Source organism: Anopheles marshallii, chromosome 2 (genome assembly GCF_943734725.1).
Source record: "Anopheles marshallii chromosome 2, idAnoMarsDA_429_01, whole genome shotgun sequence".
Lineage (NCBI taxonomy): Eukaryota > Metazoa > Arthropoda > Insecta > Diptera > Culicidae > Anopheles > Anopheles marshallii.
This window is the reverse complement of record NC_071326.1, coordinates 2,785,429-2,813,007: the sequence shown is the minus strand read 5'-3', so window position 1 is coordinate 2,813,007 and position 27,579 is coordinate 2,785,429. Positions and strand designations below refer to the sequence as shown.

Below are 27,579 nucleotides of genomic sequence, written 5' to 3'. Positions count from 1 at the left end.
GCGTGGAAGCAACGAACAAGTAGCGACAGACACGAGCGGAAAAGAAGGAAACGCAAGCGAGACTGGAGCATTCTTTTGGCAAGATGTCTCCATCATCTTACTGGTTTATCACAGTTGTATGTAGGAAACTAAAACCCTTCTATCGGACATCGCCATTTTTGACGCCAGCCAACGAAACGCACCAAGGGAACTGTAAACGCGAAAGAACAGACAGTAGATCAGCTAGACGATGGAGTCATTTGGACGGTCCTGTTCATTTAGTTGTGTCTCACGAGTAATCACGGTTGCTTTGGGGGGTATTTTTGAACATCTAAATGTTTCACTACCCATCATCAACAGTCCCCCTTTGGGCCGCGGAAGCAGAGAACGATGTGACACTAGGTGTAGTAACAAAAATGCATCAAAATAAATCTGTATCGTTTCAACCGTTGTCATGTGGCGCCAGAGAAGAAATCTATTTTCGGAACACGACAGACGAGATATGTCCTTTGTGAGTTAAGGGAGCATTTGGGAGGAAAAAGAGGCAGGATATGGAAGCGATGTTGCAACGAAACTATACCAGGTATGGATCGCTTGAAAGTTCATCATCCTCTTCCAAGCGTGTTAAGTGAGTCCCAGAATCGGACGACCTCCGAGAGGTTGCATCCTAAGATCAGAAATCCTTACTCGCACGTCGGATTTTGGTTAGCCTCTTGCTCTTGCTCGTTCCAGGTGGCTTACCGTCGATCGAAATCGATCGTCAAGCGTGTATGTACAGAGGGAGTAGGCGTAGCTGTGTAACTGAGATTACACGGGGAGCGATGGAAGTGCTCCTGATCTTAACCCTTGTCCTTGCCTCCGGGACCGACGGTGACACCGAGCAGATGCTCACCGGCCATTAACCCACCGGCAGGTTGATGCGCGTAGTTGCGTATCTGGTGCAGCGAGATCAGCTGGTTGGGAAATGCATTCGAAGGACTTTGTGCCATGGCGGCCTTCTGGTTCTGGAAGCTGATGGCATCGTACAGATAGGAGGGCCTCTGTGTCGCTAGCTGATGGTGGTGCTGCAGGCTGTTCAGATGCGGTGGCATCGCGTTGATCGGCGTGAAGGCCGAGTTGCTGGTGGCCTTCGCTATGCTGCTCGAGTCGTAGCTAGCGGACATGGGTGTTGAGACGGGTGGGATTGCCAGGTTGCCGTTCATGGGTGCAGTTCCGTTGTGCTGCTGCGGTGGAGGTTGTTGTTGCTGCTGCTGTTGTTGTTGCTGTTGCTGCTGCTGCTGCTGCTGTGCGGACCCTTGATTACCTCCGGTGCCGGTGTTGGTGTTTCCGTTGGGTGTGTTCGCATTGTCGGGTGGTCCTCGGCCTGCTCCAACCAGCTCGTCGACAGCATCATCCCGCTGATGGTGGGATCCGGGAAGGTCCGACCCGGACCCATGTACCGCATTTCCACCGCCCGATTGTGGCCCATTAGTTGCAGAACCATTGCCGGTGCTACCGTTGCTGCCATTCGTTGCGCTGCCATTCGGAGTTAGGCTGAAGTCGTGGTGATTGTTCTGTTGGTTGATGACATCGTTGATGGTGGCCGCGGCCGAGTCCGGGCTTACCTTCGGCCAGAACGTGCTCTCGCCGGTCATAGTGGCCGGACCGACGGTGGTCGTTGGTCCGTTCGATGCACTGCCACTGCCCGAGCTGCTACTGCCGGGAGTGGACGCACTCAGGTTGACCGTACTATTGCTACTTCGCGTCCCAATCGGAGGCCGTTTATCTGTCCGTTCGGCGTGTTTCTGCATGTGCTTCGACAGGTAGGTCTCCTGGGTGTAGGACTTTCCGCAGTACTGACAGATGTGCGTCTTCAGGTGCTTCGACTCCTTGTGCTTCGGGATGTGCTCCAGCAGCGACGGTTCGTCGGAGAAACATTTGTAGCAGGAGTTGCACTTGAACGGTTTGTCCGTCTGGTGACAGCGCGAGTGGGACTGCAGGTTGGACAGCTGCGAGAATGCCTTGAGACAGCCCGAATGCCGACACTTGTACGGTTTGTCCCCGGTGTGCGTCCGGATGTGCTGCTGCAGGTGCGACAGCTGCGTGAACTTGCGCTGACAGATCTCGCACCGGTACGGCTTGATGCCGAGATGGATGCGGGTGTGCTGCGACAGGTAGCTCGAGTTGGCAAACGCCTTATTGCACTGGGAGCATTTGTACGGCTTGGCTTCACGCATGTGAATTTGCGTGTGCAGCTGCAGGTCCGCTTTGGAGGTGAAGATCTGCAAAACAGTGTAAAAAGGTCAGTTTTAAAAGTAATGTTACACAGAAAGACATCTCTAGCATATAGTCCGCAGTTTGGAGCTACCTCGAAGATGAAGAACGTACTTGGTACATTAATCGTATTATTAAAATAGGTTAAAATTTCTCGAAAATAAATGCTTCGATTTCTTGAGGAGCGGAAAATGGCGATTTCAATTGTTCTTCATTGTAGTTCACCATGTTCTTCTGAAAATAATTTAGTATAGCCGTCCAATAATTAATATCACTATCTTGACCAGTTGAATTAGCTTAAAAGAGTAACTAAACTGCAGTGTTCTCTCTGGGCGTTTGCGTCATGTTACTTGCATTACGCAATGCAGTAGATATCCGAGCGATAGAGAGTACAAATCCGGATTCTCAAAAACTGGTACCGGTAACCGGATACGAACGATGTAAGAACATGGAATGCTCTGCTCCAGACAACAGATACTACTCTACTCGGCCATTTGTTGCCAGCGGTCTAAAAGGTGTCAGCTTAAAGGATCCACCATGGCACTCGCCAGGTGTCAAGCAGCAGGAAGGCTTACCGGAGGCCACCGGAAGCGTCGGCTTGCGGGCGTGATGATTGCGTTTGGTGGTGAAATTTGCACATAATTTCCCACCCGGCAAGTAGTAAAAAAGCGCACCCAAACGCGAGAAGCGCTCTTCCATGTCGCTGTCAACGTGTGCGGTATTCCCCCAGCAGGGTGTAATTAAAAACAAAATGCCTGCCCGCCACCACGACGGACACCGACGGACTACCGACACACGGTGACGGTTGGCAGCGGTTAAGCGGCGCAAATTGTACGGATGGAAGTTTAAGTTGGGGAGTTGTTGAAGTGGGACAGGAATTGTAAGTTTTTCGTCACACTTTTGGTGGGTGTGCTTTTCACGTTGTTCTTTTGGTGTAGTTAATTGATAATAATCCGCTGTCTCATAAGAGATGGGGCGAAAAATTATATTCATTGTATCATTGTAATGTTGGGCAAAATAAAAGAAGTTCTTCAGATAACGAGAAAGAAGGAACAAATGTTTGTTTGAATTTGTTTTGTTAGTTATTCCGTTCAGATTTACGTCATATTCATTAATTTTTTTACGTTTTGTTATTTTGAATTTTCTACTGTAAAGTACAGGCAGTCCCCGAGATACGCGGTTCCTCTTATGCGTGGATTCGGAGATATGCGGTTTTTGGAAATTTGACAGCTGAGTTAGTTAGCATAGCACAAAATCTAAGCAAAAGGTGTAAAATTGGTTTAAAATATGTGCCATTGTCACACTGCCATTGTGCCATTGCCAATACAAACATGCATCTGTTGGTCATTTCTAGCCGTTACTGAACAATGGATAGCTTCAAATGGTCTGGTTGTTGACAGTACAATTAATTGTTTTAGCCATATAGAAGCTCTATAGAAGCTCTTTACAAGCTCATAGTAAACGATTTCTCTCCAGTCCCACCAAATACACAAAAGATCCGTCTATTCAGCTGGTTCAATTCAGATGCTAAATTTGATCTTCTTCTTGATGTATGAAAGTGGGGTTTTTACGAAGCTTCCTCGGCATCCTTTTTTTTGGGAAAGAAAATTTTTCTTTTCTTCTATACTGTTTTTCTTAGTGCAAAATGTCACTTTAGCAGCAATTACATACATTTTTAATAGATACTTTATAAGAGATTTATCACTGATTTCCCCAACCATACGTAATTGAAAAAAATAATGTATTTATTCATGTTGATACAAAAATAAGAACAGCCATTTTTTTTGACCACTTTGTCCAAGATGATTTTCCCAACGGGGTAAAACCCCCGCTGCTTACCTTTGAGTCCTTGGAATCGAGCAAATCATCCGAATCTTCAAGCAATTGTTGTTGCTGTTGCATTAGCAGTACACTATTCGTTGGTGATGGGGGACAGGAACTGTCCAGTTCCTTCTTCTCCACAATAAACTGCTTAAGCTCCAGATCGATCTGATCGCTGGCGGAATTCGTTGGACCGGAATTTACACCACCACCGACGGTTGTTGGTCCTCCGTTGGTGGAGCTTGGAACATTGCTAGCAATAGCGCTACTAACCGGTAAATGGTTCGGACCACCGCCATTAGCACGTTGTACCGGTGCAGTGGTAGCACCGCCGATAACCGGACCGGAGGGATTAACGGTCGCATTCGGACGGAGATTGGTGCCATCAACCCCAAGATGGTTGTTGTTCAGACGATCATCAACGAGCGGGACACCATTGCTGCCGACAAGCAGCCCGTTCACTGCGAGTGATATGTTACCGGGCACTCCACCGATTGCGTTAAGAGTGTTGGTGGACTTGAGCGGAAATTCGTGATGTGCTACGAGACCGTTCGGTAGGAATGGTTTTTGATTTTGTTGCTGCTGTTGCTGCTGCTGTAGATGATGTTGTGGTAGCTGTGGATGTTGTTGATGCTGCAACTGCTGCACTTGCTGCACTGGGAGCTGTTGCTGTTGCTGCGGTGGCTGCTGATTATAGCCCAACACCGTGGGATTATTGCCATTGTTCTGGATCGGTGTGAAGGTGACGGTGAGCTGCGTGTTCGATGCCGACGCAAGAATGCCCCTTTCGTTCAGCGATCGTAGCTGGTCTATAGAGCGATGAAACTGACTGTAATCGCCACCGGCAGCGATTTCACCGATCAGTGGCGAGTTGTGGTAGTCTAGTCCACCTCCCGGGCGGGAATACTCAACGACGCGTCCCTCCAGCTTGAGACAGTAGTGGGCAAAGGTTGCAATGGAAGCAGTACTAACACACTTTGAGCACGCACAGCACAAGTTTTTAACCACTGTTAGATCTCGTCGTATGTCTTACTGCTTCATTCTTCGTTGTCAAAACTAACAAGAAATCATTGACGAATAGCTATTAACACTTTGTGTGTGACACTGTTCTCCTTCTGGAAATTGACCAGGCGTCTCCATGAGAGACTCAATTTTACTAGAAGGAACCAAAATAAACAATAATTTGAATATTGATTCATAACAATTTTAAATAAATCTGCAAAACAGTATTTCTAAAATTTTGAATGCCGCTGTTTGAATGCGAAAATATTATTGCAATAGTCATATTATGTATTACAAAAACAGCAACTTTAAACATTTTCACATCAAAAATTAGAAGTTCACTGAAAATTGCTGCAATAATTAGAAATTGGACATCTATACTATAAACTGCTCAATGTTATAGTTGAATTTTGCATGCACATTTAATTGATTTCTTCATATTGCACTTAGTTTACACCATTTCACATCACTTAAATGGTCCTTTTTGTGTAGTAAGAATGGCTTTAAGAATGATTTCTTATCAAGATATCTTTCAATCGAAGTTTGTACGATTGCACATTTGCACTTTGCATGGCCATTGCACATCACTCGTAGTATCACACAAATGCACATACGATGAACTCACACTAGAAAGGCACTTAAGGTACACGGCAGCAGCCCGGCATATCAAACTTTCGCTTGATAAGAAACAAGTCCACCGCTGGTTACGTTTATCAAAGCCGTATCGATGCTGATGGCCCTCGGTAAGCGACTCAACCATTCCCTCCGACACGGCCGAAGGGAACGGTTGAATGCGAAAGCTGAACCGAGCCGCGATCGACTAGATCCCAGCAAATGGAATCCATTTTTCTAGCCCGCTATTCTATTCAGCAGTGCAGCTGTGTTGTTTTTTTTTTGTTGCCCCTGTTTCTATCGCGCCATGACATTTCGCATCCACGATGTGTCCAATGTTTGTTTGGATTTTCGGTTGATTTTTTTCTATATATTCACCACCCGCCACATTCTGCCGCTGTCGGTTTGATGGCGGTTTTTCTTACGGGGTTCAATCGGTTGGCCCCTTTTTAAATGTTCCATTTACCGCGCCGCTCCCAGCAGCACCGCTCCCCGTGTGGCGCGAAGGGGACAAAGCCCCTGCTGGCTTGGACGGTTGTGTTTGTGGATGCTTTGCTGGCCCGACGACGAGATGCGACTTTTTGCTCCGCGCGACTTTTCACACCCGAACCGTTTCTGCTGCTGCGCTGGAAACTGCCGGACTGGAACGCGGTCTGGTCGCGTTTCTTCCGTGTGTTGTTGTTGTTGTTTTTTTACACATTCATTTCCATTTCTTTCTATAACTGGCTGGTTCGGTTTTTTGCTTTGTTTGTTGTATATCAAATCACTCGGCTATAGCTAACAGACGGTTGGGGGAGTTTTTTTGTTGTTGGTGGCACCGCTGCTGCTACTGCTGCTGTAGCAGCAATTACACGCGCGGAATGGCGCGCAATCGGCGTTCGATCCGATCGGGCAGACACGGATGGCACTACGGAGGATCTATATTTCCATTTCGATTGCATTCGTCTTACACTCGTGGTCGCGGGCAGCACACACCGGGATCGTTCGATAAGTCAAACATTGCACCGTGTGCATGTGTGTGTGCAGGTAATTAAGGTGACACTTGAACTTGTCCGTGTCCGTACTCGCGCCCGCGTTTGTGTGTGTGTGTGTGAATTTCTTCAAGATAAGCCAACAGACAAAACCCGCGTACCGCGCACAGGAGTAATCGGCCTCCGTGGCCAATTTTTGCCGTCGCACAAAACAATTGCCGAGTAGCGCGCGCGCTATTTGGTACCGCGTACCAAATTCCGTCGCTTTTGTTCCGAGCGCAAAGCCCCGGACGCGTGTTTCGGACGCGTGCTACCGTGTTGCGGGCAGCGCAATTTTTATGTGCTGTTACTCATTAGAATGTAAAAACTCGACTGATTTTTTTGCACCAAAAACGCTCTGTGTGTGGCGTGGCGTCTGAGCGCGCGCTGGTTGGGCTGAATGTCCCCGGAACCTTTCCCTTTTCCCCTAGCCACCCGAAAAAAAACTCGCCCTGCCCCTTCCTCCTCCTCCTTCCGTTTCCCCGCGTGTCCAGGATCGTCTTCGTTTTCGTCTCATTTGAACCGCGGTTCGGCGCGTACCCGTCACCATCACCACCAATTGAGCACCTTTCCTCCTTTCCATTTCTCAATGCGTTGGAACCGTGTGCAAGCCTGCCGAGGAGCGACCGAGAAGGCCGAGACCGAAACTGGCCGAACCGACGACTGGTTGATGCTGTGGTGGCTTTGCACCGAGTAGTATCATTTTCGATGGGGAATCCGGGCAACATGGGGACGGTAGTGGTGGGCCGGATGCTCCTCTTACGACGGCAACGGGGTCAGGTGGTAACGAAAGGTGGACCTGATGAAGATACGATTGGGCGCATTCGGTGGCCAACCGGGCTGACGGCGAAAGGACGAAGAGTTGTGCGTGTGGCAGCTTGGTGATGCGGAACCGAAGGGGGGATGGGTAGAAAAGGATGCGAAAAATAGGGGCCGAAAGGGGAGAGAAAAAATCGTGTGCAAATTTTTCAACCCTCCTGACTGGGAGTGTGCTGACCACCCACCCGACGAGACGATGACACGATCGTGTTTGGTGGATAAAAACGCATTTACGCTCCAGGGGGCTGGTTGGGTGGGAGGAAACGGGGTAGGTCTTTTGCAAGGGTTGTTTTGGTGGGGGGAGTGATGAAAGGAAGACGAAAAAATAAAACGAAAGAAGAAAATGGGTACTGGAAGGTGGGCACCGTTCGGCCAAATGTCCTAGCGGTGCGATGTAAATGTCCGATAATGTCAAGCGGTATTAAAAAGGTGTTTTAATAACGAAAATGAGGGCAGAAAAAGCCAATTGAAAATTGAAAAAAAAATTAAAACATTATTAAAAGAACAAATTTCGCAAGGAAAAAACAAGACAAGATTATTCTAGAAGAAGAATATGTGAACTGTACATAAATTGAAAAGAAAAAGCAAACTACGAAACAATAAAACATATAAATAAACATAAAAAACTAAAAGATTTAAGAACGGATAGCACAAAACAAATTTAAAAATTAAAAGAGCAAACATGAAAACATAGAAAATGTGTTTAACAACATAAACATAAAAATATAACACTAAGAACTCCCTCTATATAATATCAAACAACAAACAATAATTAAAACAAAAATAGCCAGCTAAACAAAAAAATAACCAGCTAATGGAGCAACAAAACACTTGTGCCCAAAAGGATTGCAATACTGTTCACCAGCGAACAGGTCTGGCTGATTTTTCACCGAACCGTAATGAGTGCAGATTAAAAACGAAAAAAAAAAACAAGACAAGACGAAGCGCAACCGAAATGAGTGCAGAGAGTGGAGAATTAAAAAAGGAGCGCAAGGACAAGAAAAAAACCCGAGGATGCCATCTCCGTTGGTGGTTCGGCAAAAATAAAAATCCTGTACAACGCCGCGCACGCCGCGTAGCCAGAGATGGAGAAAAAATCCGAGATTTTTGCATGTGTTGCATCCACTTGTGGGGTGGCCTTTCTGCTCCTCCTCTACAGCCCATCCATCCACCCTCCTCCCCAGCGCGCCTGTCTGTCCAATGGCCGGTGGTGGTGTGTATGGGTGCACGAGAACCAACACAGTACAAGGTAAGGATCCGGTGCTGGGCGCCTCCATCGGACATGGACACCCGAACGATGGGACCCACCAATACCAGCACAGCTGTGTGTTTGGTGTTCAAATGCGAGAAAGGACGAAAAAAAGGATGAGAACCGTAGGACGAAAAAATTGCCTTTCTTCGGGTTCACCGGGGGTAGCGCAAGGTTAGCGCGTGCGAGTGAGCGTGATGGATGCGCATTTTTTCCCCAACTTTTGCGTGCATTTTTTCTCATTTACTTCTCACTCTTTCTCACTCGCTCGCTTGCTCTGTTCGTCCACCGCGGTGTCCAGCTTCTGTTCGCTGTGAGTGTGTTACGCAGTCAAATTTGAATTATCCCCCTTTCCTCCCCCCGAAGTTTTCCTCATACCACCTCCCACCTACCCCCTGCGCCGGATGCTGGGGCAGGGATAAGGTTTCCGTTTTTTTTCGCTTTTCCTTATCGCTTCGACATATTGGGTGCCGGGTTTGCCGTTTCGCTGTCCCTTTCCCGCGGCCAAGCCGAACAAGCGGGACAGCGAATCACAGCGAAGGGACGAAACGAACAAGATCCGCTTTGCTTGGTACGTGATGTTTCACATGGGGTACCGTGGCCGATTGTGGAGCACAATAGAATAAAAAGAACATTAGCGTATACATAGGCTGCTTTGCTGACCGCCTTGCTTCCCTTGGCGCTTGGCACGAACCAAGGGAAAGGGATGCGATTTTTCCCGATTTTTTCGCCGTGTGTGCGTGCTTTTTTTCCGCGGCTGGACCCCGGGACGCATCGCGTGCGAGAGAAGGATCTCGCGTACCCGAAGCGCCTAAGTCTGGCTCACTCGGTGGGAAGGAAAATAGAGGAAAACAAACCGCGTCACTCACGCACACCAGCTAGAGCACGGGCGGGAAAGCGAATTTTTATTTCGCCAAAGCAAAAGGAAGCTGGGTTTGTTGTCCCCCCGAACACCGAACCGGACCGAACCTGCACCAACACAGATAGTGGCGCGAAGTTCGCCTTTCGCTGTGGTGTTTTCTTTTCCCGCTTCTGTTTGCTGCGTTGCCAAGACTTCCGTCTGGGCGAGGATGGGTTGGGTTCAGGGCGATTGTGGTGCTGATGCTTTGCATTTTGCCAAACCACTTCTATATGGCCTTCGGATGACGCATGAACGACGCATGATGCGTTCCGATGGATGCGTCGCGTGTTCCGCGTGGCATATGAAACGCGCGCGTATCGATTGAGCGCACATGTGTGCGTTTGGGTGACGGAGACGGAGGACGTTTATTTCGCCATTTACTTACACTAGTTTCACCAGCTAGACAAAACAACAATCTACCAATGTTCGGGGACGGGTTTTCGATCCCCGAATCGATCCGGGTGCAATCCGGGTAGGCGGGTGGGAAAAGGGGCGTCAATGTGGTGAGGTGAAAATTTGGTTTTTTGCTAGCGGAGTTGGTTATGTATGCGTATTCGGTGGTAGCGTGGAAGGAATTTGATAGTTTGGAAACTTTTTAATTCACACTAAACCAATTAAATCGATAAAGAAGTAAAACAGCATTGAAAGGAATCGAATCGATTGTTCGTATAACTTGTACAATTTCATTATAAATGAATGATGGAAGTTTAAATTAAACGTATCGGATTATTATAATTGTGTAAATAAGTGGTTAAATACTTTTCTGGTTGTTTCGACCATCCATTGAGCTAAAAACTTTAATAAGAAAATTTTAATTCAATGCTTTACATAACTTTTCCTAAGGCAGAACAGAACGTAGACTGTTGGTAAATCGCCTAAAAGTTATGTCAAGCGTTAAGTCACTCTTTCTACCCAATCTATAAATTGCACAATTCACAAAATATTATACTGTCTAAAAGCAATTAACACAGTTCTTAGTCTTCACAAGGCTCGGTGTCTCGCTTAATCATGTTGGGTCCAGTTTCACGAAATGCAAACTTGCTAAGATAAAAATTAGATACGATGAATACCGTACAATGCACATCAAACACATGCACGCAGGATGCAGATGCAATCATGCGTTTCGGCAGAAAGGAAAATTCGATATTCGGGTTCTGCATGCCTTGCAGCTTTCCAATAATCGAAGCCTTAGTCGAAACAGAGCGAGTAAAACCGAAACGTGAACCAGTGAACAGTGTCGGGCAAATTATGCACACAAGGCAAGAGGCAGAAATAAAAGCAACACAAAAAGATGGTAAAAGCACAAATTCAAATTTGGTACCCAATGCCCACTTCGTTTCGCGTTTGGCAGGTATCGAAGGGCTCGGAAAGGATAAAGGACGGAGCGGGAGGGGGAGGGGAAAAAGGACTAACAGAACAAAACGCATGCAATAAGATCTCAAGCGAAATGCCGTGTTTCGTTTGAAAGGAACGCATACACGGGCACGCATCGTTTCCTTCCCGTACGTAGATACGGCCGTGACCGTCATCGGGCGGCATCACACCATCAGCCGAACATCACGAACCTGCCGGGGCGATGGCAAACACTGGACACGCTAGACCATCAACGGTCATCAGACGAATTTCCATACGGTGTGGTGATGCGAATCGGTTGCCCTGGTGTGTGGTCAGCAACCGGTGCCTACTACGGTGTGTGAGGGAGAGCCAGCTTAGGGGAGGGAAGAGTTGATTAAATGATAGAGCCATCGGCGAATGCGGTATCGTTCGGATGGAAACCCAACGAGTTTAGTGTGGGACCAAGCCGGTAGAAAAAGACACACAACAAACGAAACAACGAAAAATTGGTGGAAGTTTCCAAATTTGTGTACTCATCCCACCCACCCCTCACGGAGTTTCATAAGTCCCATCCCCCAACCCGGTCGCTCGACAACGCTCGGTACCGATCAATTTTGGGTTGGAAATTTCAGCTCTTTCTAGTCGAGCAGCGCCGAAAAAAAAACTCGTGGAAACCGAATACCTACCCAGAAAAAGAAAAGAGTTCGATACAGGGTGCAGACATTTTTTTTTACCTTTCTGTATTGCTCGATCCACGCCATCGCTTGGTCTAAGCAGAACGAGAAAAAAGAGCTCGGTAAGGGACAGGAGATCGCCAGCGAGAGATTGCATCTCTACAGCATACATGGAGCAGCGGCTCAGTGGAAACAGGGGGATGGAATGAAGCTCCCATATGGAGTGACCATGGAAAATGTGGAAAAATGTGCAGGTTTTTCCTCGGGTTTTGTGGTTTTTTGTCTCCCACTCCAATTTAGCTCCCACACACATACGACACACCGACCGGACCGGGACCCCTTTCCGGGTGCTGATAAAATGAAATTCTGACAATTGTTTTGGCTGCATCGGGCTAACACGCGCGCGCGCTCCTTTCTCTGTGTGTGCTTCACCGTCACGCGAATTTACATAACTTTCCGCGAATGGATTTTTCGCGGAAAAGTTGGCATGCAGTTTGGGCAAAAATGCATCGAATGAATTATACATTTTTATCCCAATAGTCAAGGTTGTTAGATAAATTGTTTAGCGCCGTCCGCCGGAACCGGAGTGGTCGATCAAACTTTTACGTTGTTTATTCAAAATCCTCGCGAGCGCCTTTTGCCGGAGGTTTGCCAATTAACGCAAGCTATGAAACGCTTGGAAATTGGTTCAGAGCTTTGTTTCTTTTTTTCTTTGTGTGTCCCATTCCAGTCTAGGCGACTTGAAATAAAAGTGTGCCGCTGTAACAGAAAAACTTCACCCAAAAAAAGGAAAAACGCTCTGTCACTTAATGAATGGGAAAGTTTCGCCAGCTTTGCTTGTCTTGCTTTCCGAGAACAAAACAATTGATTTGGTTCTCAGTGTACAGATTTTTTTTTTCTGCACCGAATATCACCGTCAACCGGGCACGAAGTTCCGGGTGTCGTTAGGGAAGTTGTCACACTTTGTTGCTTGCCCCTTTGCACCGGTTCAAATATGGTTCAGGCCACCACCAGAATTCATTGGTGCTGTCGTGAATGGGAAAGTTTTCCCTCCGTCGGTGGCTCGTGCAACATGTCCGAACGGTGTAGATGTGGAAATGATGTTGGTGAATAATTTGAGCAAAATAATTGCACCCGTTTCGTATGCGCCTTCGAATGGACGATAAATGAAAAATCTTCCTTTCCGCGGGATTACACTCTGCTTCACGTCCTGGATGTAAAAATTGCAACTTTACGAGGAGCGATTTTAGACAAGTAATTATTTTACTCATACTAACAGAAGGAACAAAAGACTACCGGTCGAAAAACCCCACCGGAAAAGGGCAAAAATGTTGGTTTTGTTCGATTGACGAACTTTGAAAGTTGATTTTTCTTATTACCAGCAAAAAGTTAAGGGAGCCAAAAGAAACAAGAACACGGCAAGAATCCAACCGGACACTGTCTCCTACTCGTGTGGGTGGAGGGGGAGAGGGCACTGACAAGCTTTGTTCTTCGGGTGCGCCTTCCATCAGCTTGCATCAGAAACGGAAGGGTTCTGCGTGTTGGTTTGCGTTGCAGTGCGTCCAGAAACCCCAACGCAAAGTGAAAAGATCCCAAAAACTCCCGAACAAAGAATGTAAGAAACTCCGCGGAGAAAGATCTTGAAAAACAATTCCTGGTGGGATAAAACTGAAGGTAGAAGCAGAACCGAAAACTCACCCGGGACCCAGATTCCAGATACGAAAACGAACGCGGGGAAACGTGGAGCCCCTTGTGGGGTGGTAAAATTGCAACCAGGCTCACCCACGGATGCGAGGAAAGCGACGGTTTGGAATCGGCCTCTCCGCGCAAAAAAAACGCACTGGAAGACACGATAAACGCTGGAGGTTTAGAAGTAAGATGTTGAAGAGTGGACTCCATATTTCGTTTCCTTTCATTAGCTTGATTGAGTGTTTGTAATTAGTTGATAATGAGTTTCTTTTTTCGATTCGTTGGCTATCCCGGGCTAGCGGCTGCGTTCGGGCAGCAAGGGCAGAAAAGAAAAGTCTACATTTTAAGCCGTTTCAACCAACCAAACAGGGGGTTGATGGTCTAAAAATACGCCAACACGATGCTATCAATGCTTAACAGGCGACAACGGACATGAAGACGGCTGGTAGAGTCTGTTAATATTGTTTAAAGAAAGCTTTTGACGAGTCTGAATCTAAATCTAAATGAGAGTATGAGAAGGTCTGTGTAGCATGAGTAAATTGCTTCGGATAATGTGTTTCAGATCCACTCTCGAAGCTTCATCATTATTTAAATTCATTTAAAGTAGAGCGGCCAGTTGGGAACTTCCGCACACCGGAAAAGACGTACATGTGCAATGGCCTTTTTTGTTCAGAAGCCTCATTTGGGATGAATTTAATCCGCGTATGTCCAAAAAGCAGGCTACAATCCACCTAGAAACACTTTACAATTAGCACAAAGGTGATGGTGAAAGGTTTTAATTATTCAATCATCACTGCAAACAGATAGACCCGTCCGAGCCCCGGATGTGTTGTCCCGGACGATAGCAATGTCGTTGCAAATTCGTGTACCGTTTTTTGAAGATCTTCGAGGTAGCTCATTATGCAGGAACAGTAATATATCTTAAGCCATGACCGGAACCTACCTGGGGACACATTTTGCACTGATACTTTCGGCCAGTTCCGTTCGGCAGTCCGGTACCACCGATCTTGGTCGCATTGATGGGCTGAGGTACGACGAGCAGTGCGGTGGCCGGATTCGGGGGACCACCGTGTCCGGTGAGTCCGCCGCCCGGTGAGCTACTGCTGGATGATCCGCGGGCACCGTACAGTTGGCTCATCTGGGCAGCGCCCGTTTGCATGGTGTGATGATCCAGCAAGCGCCCATCATCGATCATGTGCCCCTTCTGCAGGTTGTTGTGATGGTGATGATGGTGGTGATGGTGATGATCGACTGGATTCATTTTTGCCTAGTGGAAAGAGAGAAGAGTGGGGATTAAAGTTGTTTCAGAGTAGATAAATCTTACATAAGAATAATAAATGAAAGGATAAGATTAAATGTAATAGTAAGTAACGTAACATTAATAATAAAACACATAAAAATGTAAAAAAAATGTTACTCTAATAAAAACAACTAAAGTAATAAACTGTAATCAACGAAAACTAATATTACACTTGCAAAACAACACCCAAAAACAATAATCTGCTCCTCAAACAGAATAACCAAAGGAACAAAAAAAACATGTGCTGTGACGGTGATTGTACCGTCATCGCATCAACGACCATGCGGAAACACTACCTCGTATCCTTGCTTCATCGCCATCGGGTTCCGGGGTGTCGGCCAACCACCGTATGCGTCCATATCCTTCGTGTGCTGTCCACATTGCTGCCCCAACCCAAATGAAGATGGAGGCGGCGATGCATCGTAATGCGTCGTGGATGTTGGTTGCATATTTGCATATAGAGATTGTTTTTAATTTTCGTTCCATTTTCAGCCGTCAACAACAATGTAATTTTGGGGCAAGTTCGTCAACAACACGATCCACGGAAACAGGTTGATGAAATTGGTGGCGGAAGGTGTGCGTTAAAAGGAAACAAGAGAATTATACTTTGAGTTAGCTTGTACTGTTGGTGTGTTATTGAATAAAGCTGATAAAACTATAAATGATTTCAAACGAACTATATTGAGTGTACAAGAAAGTTTGCAGCGGTTTTTGCCTCAAAAACATTGGGCATTGTTGTGAAAATGTGTTACAAGGTTGTTACACAAAGTGGATTGTCCATCAAAATGTCCAACTTTCTGGCAAATAATGAATTTCAAAACAAAACCGTGCAACTTGTGATTAACTCAACCAAAAAGAATCATTTGCCATCCTCGTTTCTCTAAAAAATTGATGTTATTAGTTAATAGTTAGATAATAATAATTAGATAGTAGATATTAACCGAAGCAACAATCTGGGGTTATTAACCAGATAGAAATGTACTACCTCTTGACGATTCTTTAGTTATTGCTGTTTTCCTTCGATACTCGCCTAAAACAAATTAGCTAAGTTCGAGACCATTCCCCAGTGAAGGTTTATTTGACATCCTTCTGACCTCTCTATATGTATACCATTGCTTTGGTGTCGATTGTGTCTGTTCATTAAGATTGGCGTATGATTAAGTTGATTTGATTTGAGTTTGATTAATTAAGATTCGTTTTGGGAGACCCTCAATTCTGACAAATAAATGGCATCAGGTGGCATTAGCTTTTCTAAAACGCTCTAAACTTACATGTACACCTAATCCTTATTGGACTCTCTCTCTCTCTCTCTCTCTCTCTCTCTCTCTTTGTGGCTCTAAAATGTGTTGTGGCATTGTTTGGCTCATCATCAACAAATAAATTAAAAATTTCTAAAATGCTTGCACTGGGCTGCCAAAAAGGGCATAACTATAAACTATAATGAAAGTTCGCCCCTCCAGTCACAATAGCAGGACAATCTTCCAGTTGAAATTAGTTTATCTCTCTACAAACTGCAAGTCGATTTATAATTATTCATCCAGCCCGACTTTCCCATGGTCTTCCACATGCTAAACAAGTGTTCGTGTTAAAATCACCCCAACGCACCAGAGCGGAATGGGTGGCCACTTGGAAGAAAAGGCGTTGAGAACCCGACCAGTTAACCGATGAAAGTGGACCGCGGTTTATGCTTGTAAAATGATCGCTTTCAAGCGTTCGTTTACTAAAATAAACTACAGAAAAAAGAAGATGAAAAAAGCTGAAAGAAAAGGTTTCCGCGAAAGCACGACCAAGACAACGTTCCCGTCCTGGGACGGGGCCCTTTCGAAACGGCGAAACTGTGTGTACAGCAACCGGGTGCAAATGAAGGCAAAGCGAAGCGTTCTGTCTCGTCTCGTTTCAAAATCAGCACCGCGTTGTGCGGCAGGATTGCCAGCCTCCCCCCTAACCACCCCGGACGGGGTGGGTGGCGGACGTAAGAGGGTGGAAAAAATATTTAAAATACTGGAAAAAATTAGCTCAAGGGTGGAAAATTTTTATATCAAAGTTATTTTTTAATTGAATTTTTTCTCGCTCGCCCGGTGCGGATCGGCCCCGTCCGCTGGGGGCCGCGTTCACCAGTTTGCTCTGACGTTTGGGTTGCTTCTTTTTTTGTTTTATACCACCTCAACATCCCTCCCTGTGATGGTGGTGAAAATTAAACCCGGCCAAAGCAGCCGGAACTGGAAGGTGGCCAAAAGGATCTTTTCCCGCCTTTCCCGCCACCATTCCGTCTATGTTACGCAAAAAAGGGGGAAAAGCATCGCACATCAGCACATCGGGTTTAGTTCACGGGTTTCAATGTTCCGTCTACGTGCCCCCCCCCCTCACGCCACGAGCTGGGCTGGGAACGGCTCGAGGGCTACGGACACATAGCGAGCGTAGCTGAAGCCGACAAACGACTGGCTCTCTTCTTTGATTGCTTCACTTTGATGGAGCTCGGTTCCGACCGGGTCCGATCGAGTTCGGTGGGAAGGGCGAAGGAGAGGGCGAGCGGGCGTAAAAAAGGCAGCAATGGGACAGGGGTGCAGGCTTGAAGGGGAAAGTTTGAAACGTGTTGATGAATCTATGGTAACGATAGGAAAGGATCTGCCGCAAAGGCCGCGTTTCGTGTCCGTTTCGGTGCAAGCATTTTCTCTTCCCTTTTCTCGCTTCCCGTTGCTAGAGTGTTGAATTTCTGTTTTTCCCTGGTGCTTTGGTACCCGGGCTTAAAGTGCGTCGTTGGGACAAAAATGTTCGTGCTCCTAATGCACGGGACACGATCGTTCGCCAAATCGACAAATCGGGAAAATGGGGGAGAGCATTCGCTTTTCCACTCTAGCGGAGAAAATTGGAAAACGAAACCAAAAAGGAAAAATTTGGCAACATGAATTTGGCGTCATGTGCGAGACGAGATCTTCATGCCCATCGGTGTTGACCGGTATGGACCACACATGCTACGCGCTCTGGCGTATGTTTGCCGATGCACAGGACGGTAGTAACGACGACTCAGAAATGGCATTGGGCGGACGAAAATGTACATTAAATGATTTACTTCGCAGCTACGCTTCCGGTAGTACCGGTCGGATGACGATGATGATGATGATGCGTGTGCGCGCATTTCCTACACAGCGCGAGGGTTACGAGGAGGAGCGACATTTTTGGCGCGAGCAAAAAGAAGCCCCCGGTGGGAAAACGCAATCAGCGTGTGTTTTGAGGAGGAATTTAAGCGACGAACCGGCTGGGCGCTATCGGGCGCCGAGCGGTGGGACGATATTTGTTCAGACTCGTTTGAAATTCGTAGTTTTAATTAGATTTTTTTTCTCCAACCGACGTGCATAACGCGGCAGGTTGTGTGTGAGTGGAGTAAAAGTTTTGATAATGATAATACAAAAATGTGCTCCCCTTCGGAAGGCGAAACTGAGATTGGAACAGTTTGGTTTGACATTTTCAATGATGTTTTGATATTTTCTTTATTTTTAATATTGTTGTACTACAGTGAGAGGAGTTAATAGAAACGTTGTTCAACATCTCATTTCATAAAATAATACCCTCAATTCTCGAAGAATACCGATGCTTGCTTCCGGGTTGCAAATTATATTATCCCGCGGTCCGGTTGGTAAACATCGTCAGCGCTTCCTCGCTAACTACAAATATTTGAATTTAATCATGAAAAATGGCAGTCTATTTTTCTCCTTTGTTACGTGCGAACTCGGCACCGCGGGCGGCAACCGGCCAGCATCCGGCCTTGAAGTATTGACGTGGTCGTGGCCGCGGGTACCATCGGCATTCCAGCGTTGCGCGTACGCGAAATCGGTCCCTATCGCGTACGTACGAAAGGGCAGAAAATTGAAAAATAGAGCAGGAAATGTAATGAATGCCCGTGCGCGATGCCCATAAATCATTAGGTGAGCAAATTTCTGGAATCAAAGCCAAAATCGCTGGCTCGTGGGGGAAATTTGTTCCCGCACCGATGGCCAAATCTCTAGCTAGGGTAGATACGGTACGCATGTGGGCAGATGGGGTCTTTAGGTTCGATACATATCCGCCTGTACCCTGTTGTCCGTCGATGGGACAGTCATCGTACACATACACGCGAGCACTGCTTGCGGATGGGGTTTTAAATCGAGACGAAGGTCGAAAATAAGAATACGACCACGACACTCACATTCCCCATGTCTCGCGGGAATAACTGGCCGGACTCAATCCAAATCGCTGTAAAAGGGGAAGAAGAAGTAGTGCGGGCAAGGGATGAGGACGCTGGATCATTAGGTGAGCGGTGGGCGGATTAGGTTCGAAATGCATGTTCGAGGTTGTGGATATTGGCAGAACGGAAGCTTGAAGCTTCCGCAACGGCACTGCTTCCGTAAGTTGTCGGTAAGGTGACAGACAACATCATTTATAAGCCGGTCGTACATGGTCGGGTTTTGGGAGGGTTCTGATGTATCCTTTATGAGCACGATTTATGAGATTTTCGCCCTAGCTGTCTGATGGAAATTATTTTGTCTAACCGGGAAACACCGTCAAGAAACTTTGATTTAAATAAAGAATTTTGATGAAATATAGCAGTCTTTTAGTCGATTCTTGTTGTTAAGGAGAACTGCTAATTAAAATTGACAGATGGACAAGCAATAATTATCCATAAAGTGTGCCATGCACTGTAAATCAAAAACCAAAGACACAATCTGATGATCGCGTTACATATTTTATGCTAATTTGATATCAGCAAAAGCAGATATTACGAAGGGACGAGGCCTGATAAACACCTAAATGACGCACTTAAATACCTTAAGTTTATTCAATATAAAGCAGGATAACCGCAAAGTCTCATATTGGTTAAAAGTCAATAATGGTATTCATATTGGCTGCTACATGGTATTTTATTATTCGCTGCAGACTTCAACACTTTAAATATATGAAAGATTTTAGCGTAGGAGTTAGTCGTTCTACTCCACCAAAGAAAAAAGTGTAAAGTAATTCAAGGGGGTAGTACACTATGCAAATGTAAAAAATAATAATAATAATTTGGTTTCTAAAATCTGTTGAGCGTCCATTATGTCATGACCTGAAGTTCATGAGACACTCTTATTGCGAACCTTTTTGTTTCAAAGCTCAAAGTCCAAATAGAACGCATTTTAAACTTTGTAATTTCACATACTTATTTTTGTCGCTGTATTTTTTTATCGTACGAACTACTTCCTAGCTTTTTATTAAAGTAAGAAAAACATATTATTTATTTTATTATGTTACTTTATAAAATAACTTACTTTAGCTGTAACGTGTCATAAAACATATGATTGCTGTCAGAGGTGCCTCGCTAATCAAATTACAACACCCTGACTTTATTCGAACAAACTGCAGCGGCCGATACCGAACGCTCCTCACGCTGAGAGGCTTAAAATGTTGGAAGAGCAAGAAAGCATGGAGCACAGCAAGGCAGTTTGATACACGCTCAGCTATAAGGTGAGGTGTCGAGATATACGCTTTGAGTATATCGAACTCAACTGACAATCTTATTATTTTGATGTAAAAAAGCTTTCTATTACATTACAGAAGGGCGGCTTATACGCCATACTTCATTATAGCCATCTTCATAGACCGTTCAAGGTGCAAAAGACTGGCTGGGGACGGGGGTTTTAGATTCCAATTCAGACATTCATGTGTAGTTATCTTGAAAACAACCTCAAAATTCACTTTCTTTTCTATCCACCAGAGTGTACTACTCCCTTAACAAAGAAAACCGTTTGAATGTTAAAACTTCTCTCAATTAACCCAGTTATAGATTATCATTCAGTATTCTTTAGATGAGCATTAAGGGATGTGAATCAAACGGTTCACTATTCGTTTAATCACCAGAAAAAAATATTAATGTTTTAATTATTCGACCGGACTTTCATGCAAACGCTAGGTTCAACTACATTTTTTTAAAGTATGTGAAATAAGTTTCGCTGCTTTCTACACACATTCACAGTGCGTGAACAACAGTGTGGAATACAACGCACTTACGGCATCTGGCACTGCTTGCCATCATCCGTCAGCAACGAGCGTGGATTTTGCTGTAATTCCAGCTCCAAACTGCGAGAAACACACACACACATACCGTTACCGTTTCAAGCATGGTGTTAGTGATTTCTACTGTTTTTCACACCCATGAACGTGTTGGTGAAGAGTGTGTGAAGGTGTGCAGGTTAACAGTGAGTAGTTTTTTTTTACTTCTGTTTGTTCTAACAGCGGTTCCGTGTTTTTTTTGCTTTTCCCGTACTGTGTGGGGATAGCAATTTTCCCTCCCAGGCACGGTAGCCGTGTGCTCTTCTGGGACGGATTTCCCCGCCAGTTTTATTCGCTTTTATTCGAACTGTGGCAAAAAATGTTCACGTTTTTTTCTATTTTCATTTGAATCGAACAATTTCAATTCGGTGGTCGGGGTTAAATGCCAAAGTGGGGAAATTCACACATACAAGCATTAGAGAACAAAAAAAGGAACATAGAATTGAAAAAAAAAATCGTCTATTTCCGGATGTCCTTTTCACTCGATCTCCTCTATACCAGGCTGCTACTGTTCTGTTACTGCTCCATCACTGTTTGTATTCGTGAACGCTAGAACGTTTTCGGTTGCTGGTGTTCGTGTGAAGCAGTTCTGTTCTAGCGAAGGTTTGAAAGCAACGGAGCACGTGGGCGACGTGGTGGAGACGCACGGTGGTTTATCGCTTTGTTTCATGGGTTAGGGAAATGTTTACAAAAATGTCCATTCAAGCTGACTTTGTTGTCGTCAAACATCATCGACATCCAGCCAAATGGCTAACGGAACGAAAAGAAAGGGAATTTACTGATGCGAAGGTTACAAAAAAATATGATGAAGTATAATGCATACATGCAGTGATATATTTTTCAAACACTATTGGGAAGTCATATTAGGCTTCGATATTTGACCTTCAAAGCGAAAATCTAGTTTAAACAACATCCTCAAACAAGAAGTAAACCCACTACGTGGAACCTGTTCCGACAAATCACTCACAGAACCAGTGGCAACGCATAATCAAAAGCACAACATGCCTGACCAGCCTCAAGAAGCCGCCTGTTGGAAAGGCTCCAAATGTTTGAATCTCACCCGCCACCGACCAAACTGTGGAAAGAAAAACGCACGTGACAGGAGGGGGGCGGAGGGAGTTGGCGTTGATGTGTTTGTTTTCCTTTTTTTCATTTGCTGTTGTTTGCTGCCTCGTGAAGCATTCTTTGTTACGCTGGTGCTTGTTTTTCTTACACATCCTCCATACTGCTGGAGATTCGTTTTTCTTCGCCCCAGTCGAACGGGAGAGGGAGCAGACGACACAGTGAGTAGAGAACTGAAGAGATCAACCGAAAACAACGAAAAAAATCACAAGGACATTCGTATGTGTTGCGGGAAGAGGATTGCTTTCACCTAGTTCGTTCTTCTTCGTGGGGTACTTTGGATGTTCGTTCGTTGTGTGCGGTGGCTTTCTCTAGCAGGATGACGAAGCATGGCGTACGTTCTTTCTTTTCCAACTGGGCACACTTGGGAGAAGCTAGCCAAACCAAACCAAACACATGCGCATATGGGTACGAACAATTGGATTTGATGGTCGGTGGGAGCGATGCGACTGGGTTTTTCTTGAGATAGCTGTGGAGGATATTCTTTTGGCAAACTGAAGGAAATATCTTTCTTGGATGCTCTAGCGGTTGATGACATCTAGCCGTACGAACGGGAAAGTGGAAATCAATTGTCATATAACTTCAGCGTTTTATTCAGATGATTTCTTTTACGGCGTATCAAAACGATGGGGGAATGATTTTATTCCGAAATGTGGAAAAAAGATATGCTTCAGCTTCAGAGAATGACAATGTTTTGACGTTTGTTGGTTAGGAAATATTTTCAGTTTAGTTGCGAACTTTAGCGAATAGTTCATGCTAAATATCTCATCATTTCGTCTGTACATCGTCATGTATAAAACCATGAAATTCTTCACACATGTTCGACACTCACCTCGACCGGTCCGTTCCACATGTAGTGCATCCCGACGGCAGCCGGATCATGGTGCGGGTTGGAGGTCATATGCTCGGCCATTACCGCGCTCATCCAGTGCACGAGGCCCTGGGTCGGGTTCTGGCCCTGCACACCGCCCGGGACGGGCATCTGGTTAAAGTTGGGGATAGCCGTGGCGGTCGCCGTGGTGCTGCTGGAATCGGGAGTAGCTCCCTCGTTCGCTGCTAGGCTGGAGGAGGCCGAGGGCGATTGCGGTGGCCCGCAGTTCACCGAGCGACACTTGGTGTCTTCCGGATGTCCGTGCCGACAGTTGGCGGCAGCTAGTGAGCTGCTTGAAGCTGGCCCAAGATTGGACTGACTTCCGGCCGAGGTTGCAGCCGAGTGCGGCAGGTGAGGATGATGGGAATGGTGCGGATGATGGTGGTGATGATGGTGATGCGGATGGTGAGGGTGCGGATGTAGATGGGGCGGCGTACCGTGATGATTGTTATTGCCCTTGGTATAGTCGTTGTTGTTGGTCGCCTCTGACAGCCACGGGAATGCGTTTGACGGTTTCTGATTGGGAGAGAGAGAGAGAGAGGAGCGGATCGAATATAAAAGAATGTTTAATTTGCGGTTAATTGAGGTGGAATCAATTGGGTGGAATTTCGCGTGAAATCGTTAAGCTCATTATAATCATACTGCTTCCATGGCAGCTTCATTTGCATTAACGTAAATCCACGGAAAGTGCAAAAAACGAACATCATATTTTCATTCCGATATGGCAAAGAAGTTGTTGGAATAATTATATCCAGATGTCATCAATGAGTGTGTACGAAATAAAGCAACAATAAGCGAAGATGAATGCTACACAGTTATGCGTCAACTAACCTCCAGGATCTCATTACTTTCACTCGTGTCAACATCACGGTCAATTTCCGGATGTGCACCGCCTGACGCACTTTGTTGCTGTGCTTGAGCCTGTGAGGACGATGGGTTGGGGAACAGACTTCGCGGGAACTCCAGAGGTGAACTCGCCGTAGGGTTAGAAAGATCTTCCGCCTGCTCATCGTGTCCAGTTTCATCCTCCGAATGGTCCTCTGGATAATGGCGGCAGGTATCCGACCCAGACTGCTGTTTCTTAAGCAGAGACGCCGAAGCGGCAAACAAGTTCTTGTAGAACTGGGCCGGAAAGATAAACGCAGACTTGTGTGCAACCCCTGTGTCCGTATTCTCGCACTCATCTCCATGGGTTGGTGAATGCTTCGTAATAATTCTTTCTTTTATCACTTGCGAAGGACAACCGCTTCTGTTACGGTTCGTATCTTCATTGGACGCTTGTTGATCGTGGCTTATAGCACCTTCACCGGTGTGAAAATAGTTGGAACTTCTTGTTTTGACAGCTTTGTACAACATCTCATCGGTGTGAGATGGAGCGAGACGATTGTAGAGATCGTCCTTAATGCGCAGCTTCGAGGGCGTCATTGGTGAGGAATAAATTGTAGACATTTGTTTCACTAATAGGAACTTTTAATCACAAAAACCCTACGGTTAAGATCGCACTCCCACTAACTCCCAACCCACTCATCCACTCGTCGGTGAGAAGGTTGAAAATTCACCACCTTTATTTTTCTTTGCTCACTAGCTCACCCACTCACAAACTCACCACTCTCATCTTGCTCAGTGCAAGTTACTCACCAACCAGCCTACTACTATTTCCACTTGCAAACTGTCACCGCACTGCCAAACACCAATAAACACACCACTTTCACCCACACACTTCAAACTGACCAACGGTGGACCATGAAGCAATACTTAAGCGACGGTAAGACTTTCGCTTTTCCGGTCACTTTTACGATTTACTCGTGCGAACGAGAAACTATTAGAATAATGCCGGTCCCGGGTAATCCTCCCCCGGGTTCGCACTCGAGGCGAAACTTTTCCGGGAGATTCTCTTCTTTTTTTTTGGTGCGATGAAACTTTTCCGCAAAACTTTTGCACACACAATCTCCGTGCGGGAAGTTTAGAGTGCCGTGCGGGATATTGAAGGGAACTGGAAGTTCTTCCTATCCGTTGGAAGATGGTGAGAGGCGAGGATGTGCGGGGAACTTGAAAATTGACTTACTTGCTTCAAGTTGGAGCGGGAGTTTGTGCGGGAGAGACAGAGATGGGAGAAAAACAACACAGGAGGATGTGACACAATTTCTATTTCAGATGTTCCGTACTCCAGATTAGTTGGCGCTGCGTTGAATCTACGCGCGTTTTGTGTGGATTTGTTCCACTTTTCAAGGTGCTTCACTAAGATATCTCTTCATCGATCACAATGACACTATGCGTTGGAGTGGAGGTTTCGATTGTAAGGCTTTAGATAACATTTAGGAACTTTTGGTTACATTCGCTTTCGCTTGGAGCAGTGTGATGCACTTCGCTTCAACCTCACGGCTCTTTAGGAACATTAGTTTCACACGTCAGGTTTGTCGAGAGGTCTCTGCCGTTAATCACAAAGCATTGAAGGCACCGAATGGTTTTAGCGGTTTCGTTCGATCACCGGTTCCGTGCGATCGCACACTGCCTTGGGCGATGCCTGGCTAAATATCGAACTGGCCACCGAGAGCGTAACGTCACCACGATGCCATCCATATCGGCGGAACTGGCAGCAATAGTAGCAGAAACAGCAACACCACCATCGACGATAGTCTGTACGATGAGGACGACGACGACGACGACAACGACGACGACGAGGATGACGACGACAACCACGACCACCACGGCCAGGACGAAGCAAACGTCTTGACGCTCATAATACTACTTCTGGGGGTTTTTCTCTGCTCAAACAAAACCGAGAAAAAGTGCTGCGAGAAAAATATAAGTTTTATATATACACACATATATTTTCTTCTTGCTCCCATCGTCTCACCACCGGGAAGGACGACTTCGCCGGGGGGGAGATGTTTTTGGGGGAGAGGGGAGGTGGTGAAACAACCATTCACACACCCATACTCGCCCCGGACTCGCCTCTTCGTTCTACTTGGCTTCAGAGGTGTGTGTTTTTTTGTGCTATATTGTTGATTCCTCGTATGCACACTATCGGGACCGGACCGCGAGAAAGAAACGGCCCCCTCCTTTCTGGGAGGATATTGGGTAGCATGAGGATTCTCCGTTCGGTGTGTGGATGTGTTCTTTTTGCTGTGTTTTTTTTACTTCTTTTTTCGGTGCTCTTTTTATTTGCTCCCCTTGTTGCTTTCGTTGCACTTCGTTTGCACCCTGGTTGTCGCTTCCTTTTTTTTCCTTTTCGCTTTGCGCTTACTTCTTCTGGTCTATCCGCCACTGTGTACGAGCTAACACCGCGTATTACCACCGCGCGTTAGCTTGAGAGCTTGGACAGGAGCTCCTTCCACGCCGCCCGACATCCTTGGACGGTCGCAACCATTCCGAACTGGTGCGGGATGTGTAGCTTTTTACGGTTCTTTTCTTTCGTGTGTTGTACTCCTGCTGGCTCCGGCAGCTTTCTTTCGACTAGTGTGTTGTTGGCTTTGGCCCACCCACGGTGTGCCCTTCGCGGTTCCTTCGCGCGTTCATGCTCATGCCGGAGCTGTATTTGTGTGTGTGCATGTGTCTCGGGGGATGTTCTTTTTCCTTTTTCTTCCCATCTTACTTGTTCTGCTTCTACCCACACCCCAACTCGAAAGTGTTTTCTTTGCTTTTTCTCTATTTTTTGTTTCTTTTCTGTTTTTTTTTTCGTTTGTTGTTGGTCTGTGTGTGTGTTTTTTTGGTTGTTGCTGTTGTAGTGTTTATAACACTCACTCGTCACACGGTTCTACTGCTTTATTTACGTTTGAGTCACGGAGCAGCTCCTTACGCGACTGTCCTTCCGGATTCCTGGCCGTACATCCGTTAAGCGCGCATTTTCTCACACAGCCTTCTTCGCTTTGGCGCGCTGTTTTATGTTTCCGTGTGGCCGACCCGGTCGGCTATCCATCGATTTCGAGCTTGAACCTCGCTTCCTGTGCCAAGAAGCTGTTGATTTGAACCGCGCGCTCGTGTGATTGCCGCTGGACGGGTTGAGAGGATATGTGATGAGGAGGGAAATTTGTGTTTTGCTGTCTTTTTTTGTCCCACCCTCCCGGCGAAGATTTCCTTGGCTGGGGTGATATTTTATTCCGATGGTACCACGAGTTGCTGAATAATTTTTACTCTCGTCCGCACGATCATGTTTGGTGTATGCGAGGCACGTTTACATTTGCGCGCCATTTATTTTTTTTGTGTGTGATGAGAGGAATTTTTACCATGCTGTACTTGTTTTTCAGTATTTATGAAGATCAGCTTTATGGTGCTTTACTTTTAAAATGTCTGTTTGTTTGACCATTTGTGAATGTAACTCAAAGCATTACCTTGTAAATGTGGAATATTGAACCATTTTTTATTGCTGTTGTAAATGATCGCTACTGGAAAGCGGGAGCGTTTTACTAAAAAGGATAAAATTTTCAATCATTTTACTGTCTGTCTGTCCGTTTATGTTACATAAAATTTTGTAATATTTCTCATTCGTTTTCCTGGAACACTGTATCGATATTCAATCAATATTATCTTCCATATTAAAAATTGCACTATCAACATAGCCAATCTGGTACGAATAAATGATGAAAATCTTGTTGCCTTTCTAGCAACATACTTTCAAGAAATGCATCCACCCTTTTTGCTGCTTTTTTCCGGAGGAAAAACGGGGGGTTTGAGTGAAAGGAATCAGCTCGAATGGAAGTAAAATAAAATATCAAATTGGTTCAGTGAATCCTTATGTGCAGGGGTCTGCAGTGTGCACTTCGCAACAACAGCGAACAAAAAAGGGACCCAAAAAAAGGGAAAGAAAGAAATGCATTCATATACGTGTGTTTCTTTAGCTTGTCTGTCTGTGCAGAATGTATGTGGTACATGTTTCGCT

At 45.8% G+C, this 27,579-nt stretch overlaps 1 protein-coding gene across 1 annotated transcript; it reads right to left on the bottom strand.

The window, feature by feature from the left end:
• Positions 1 to 818: 818 nt before the first annotated feature.
• On the bottom strand, positions 819 to 24,149 carry LOC128710255 (zinc finger protein rotund-like). Its single transcript, XM_053805301.1, has 5 exons — positions 23,532 to 24,149; positions 22,662 to 23,216; positions 14,941 to 15,027; positions 14,288 to 14,611; positions 819 to 2,240 (listed from the first exon to the last, which is right to left on the bottom strand). Exons 1-5 carry the CDS (start codon positions 24,147 to 24,149, stop codon positions 819 to 821), a joined length of 3,006 nt encoding a protein of 1,001 aa, XP_053661276.1.
• Positions 24,150 to 27,579: the final 3,430 nt, after the last annotated feature.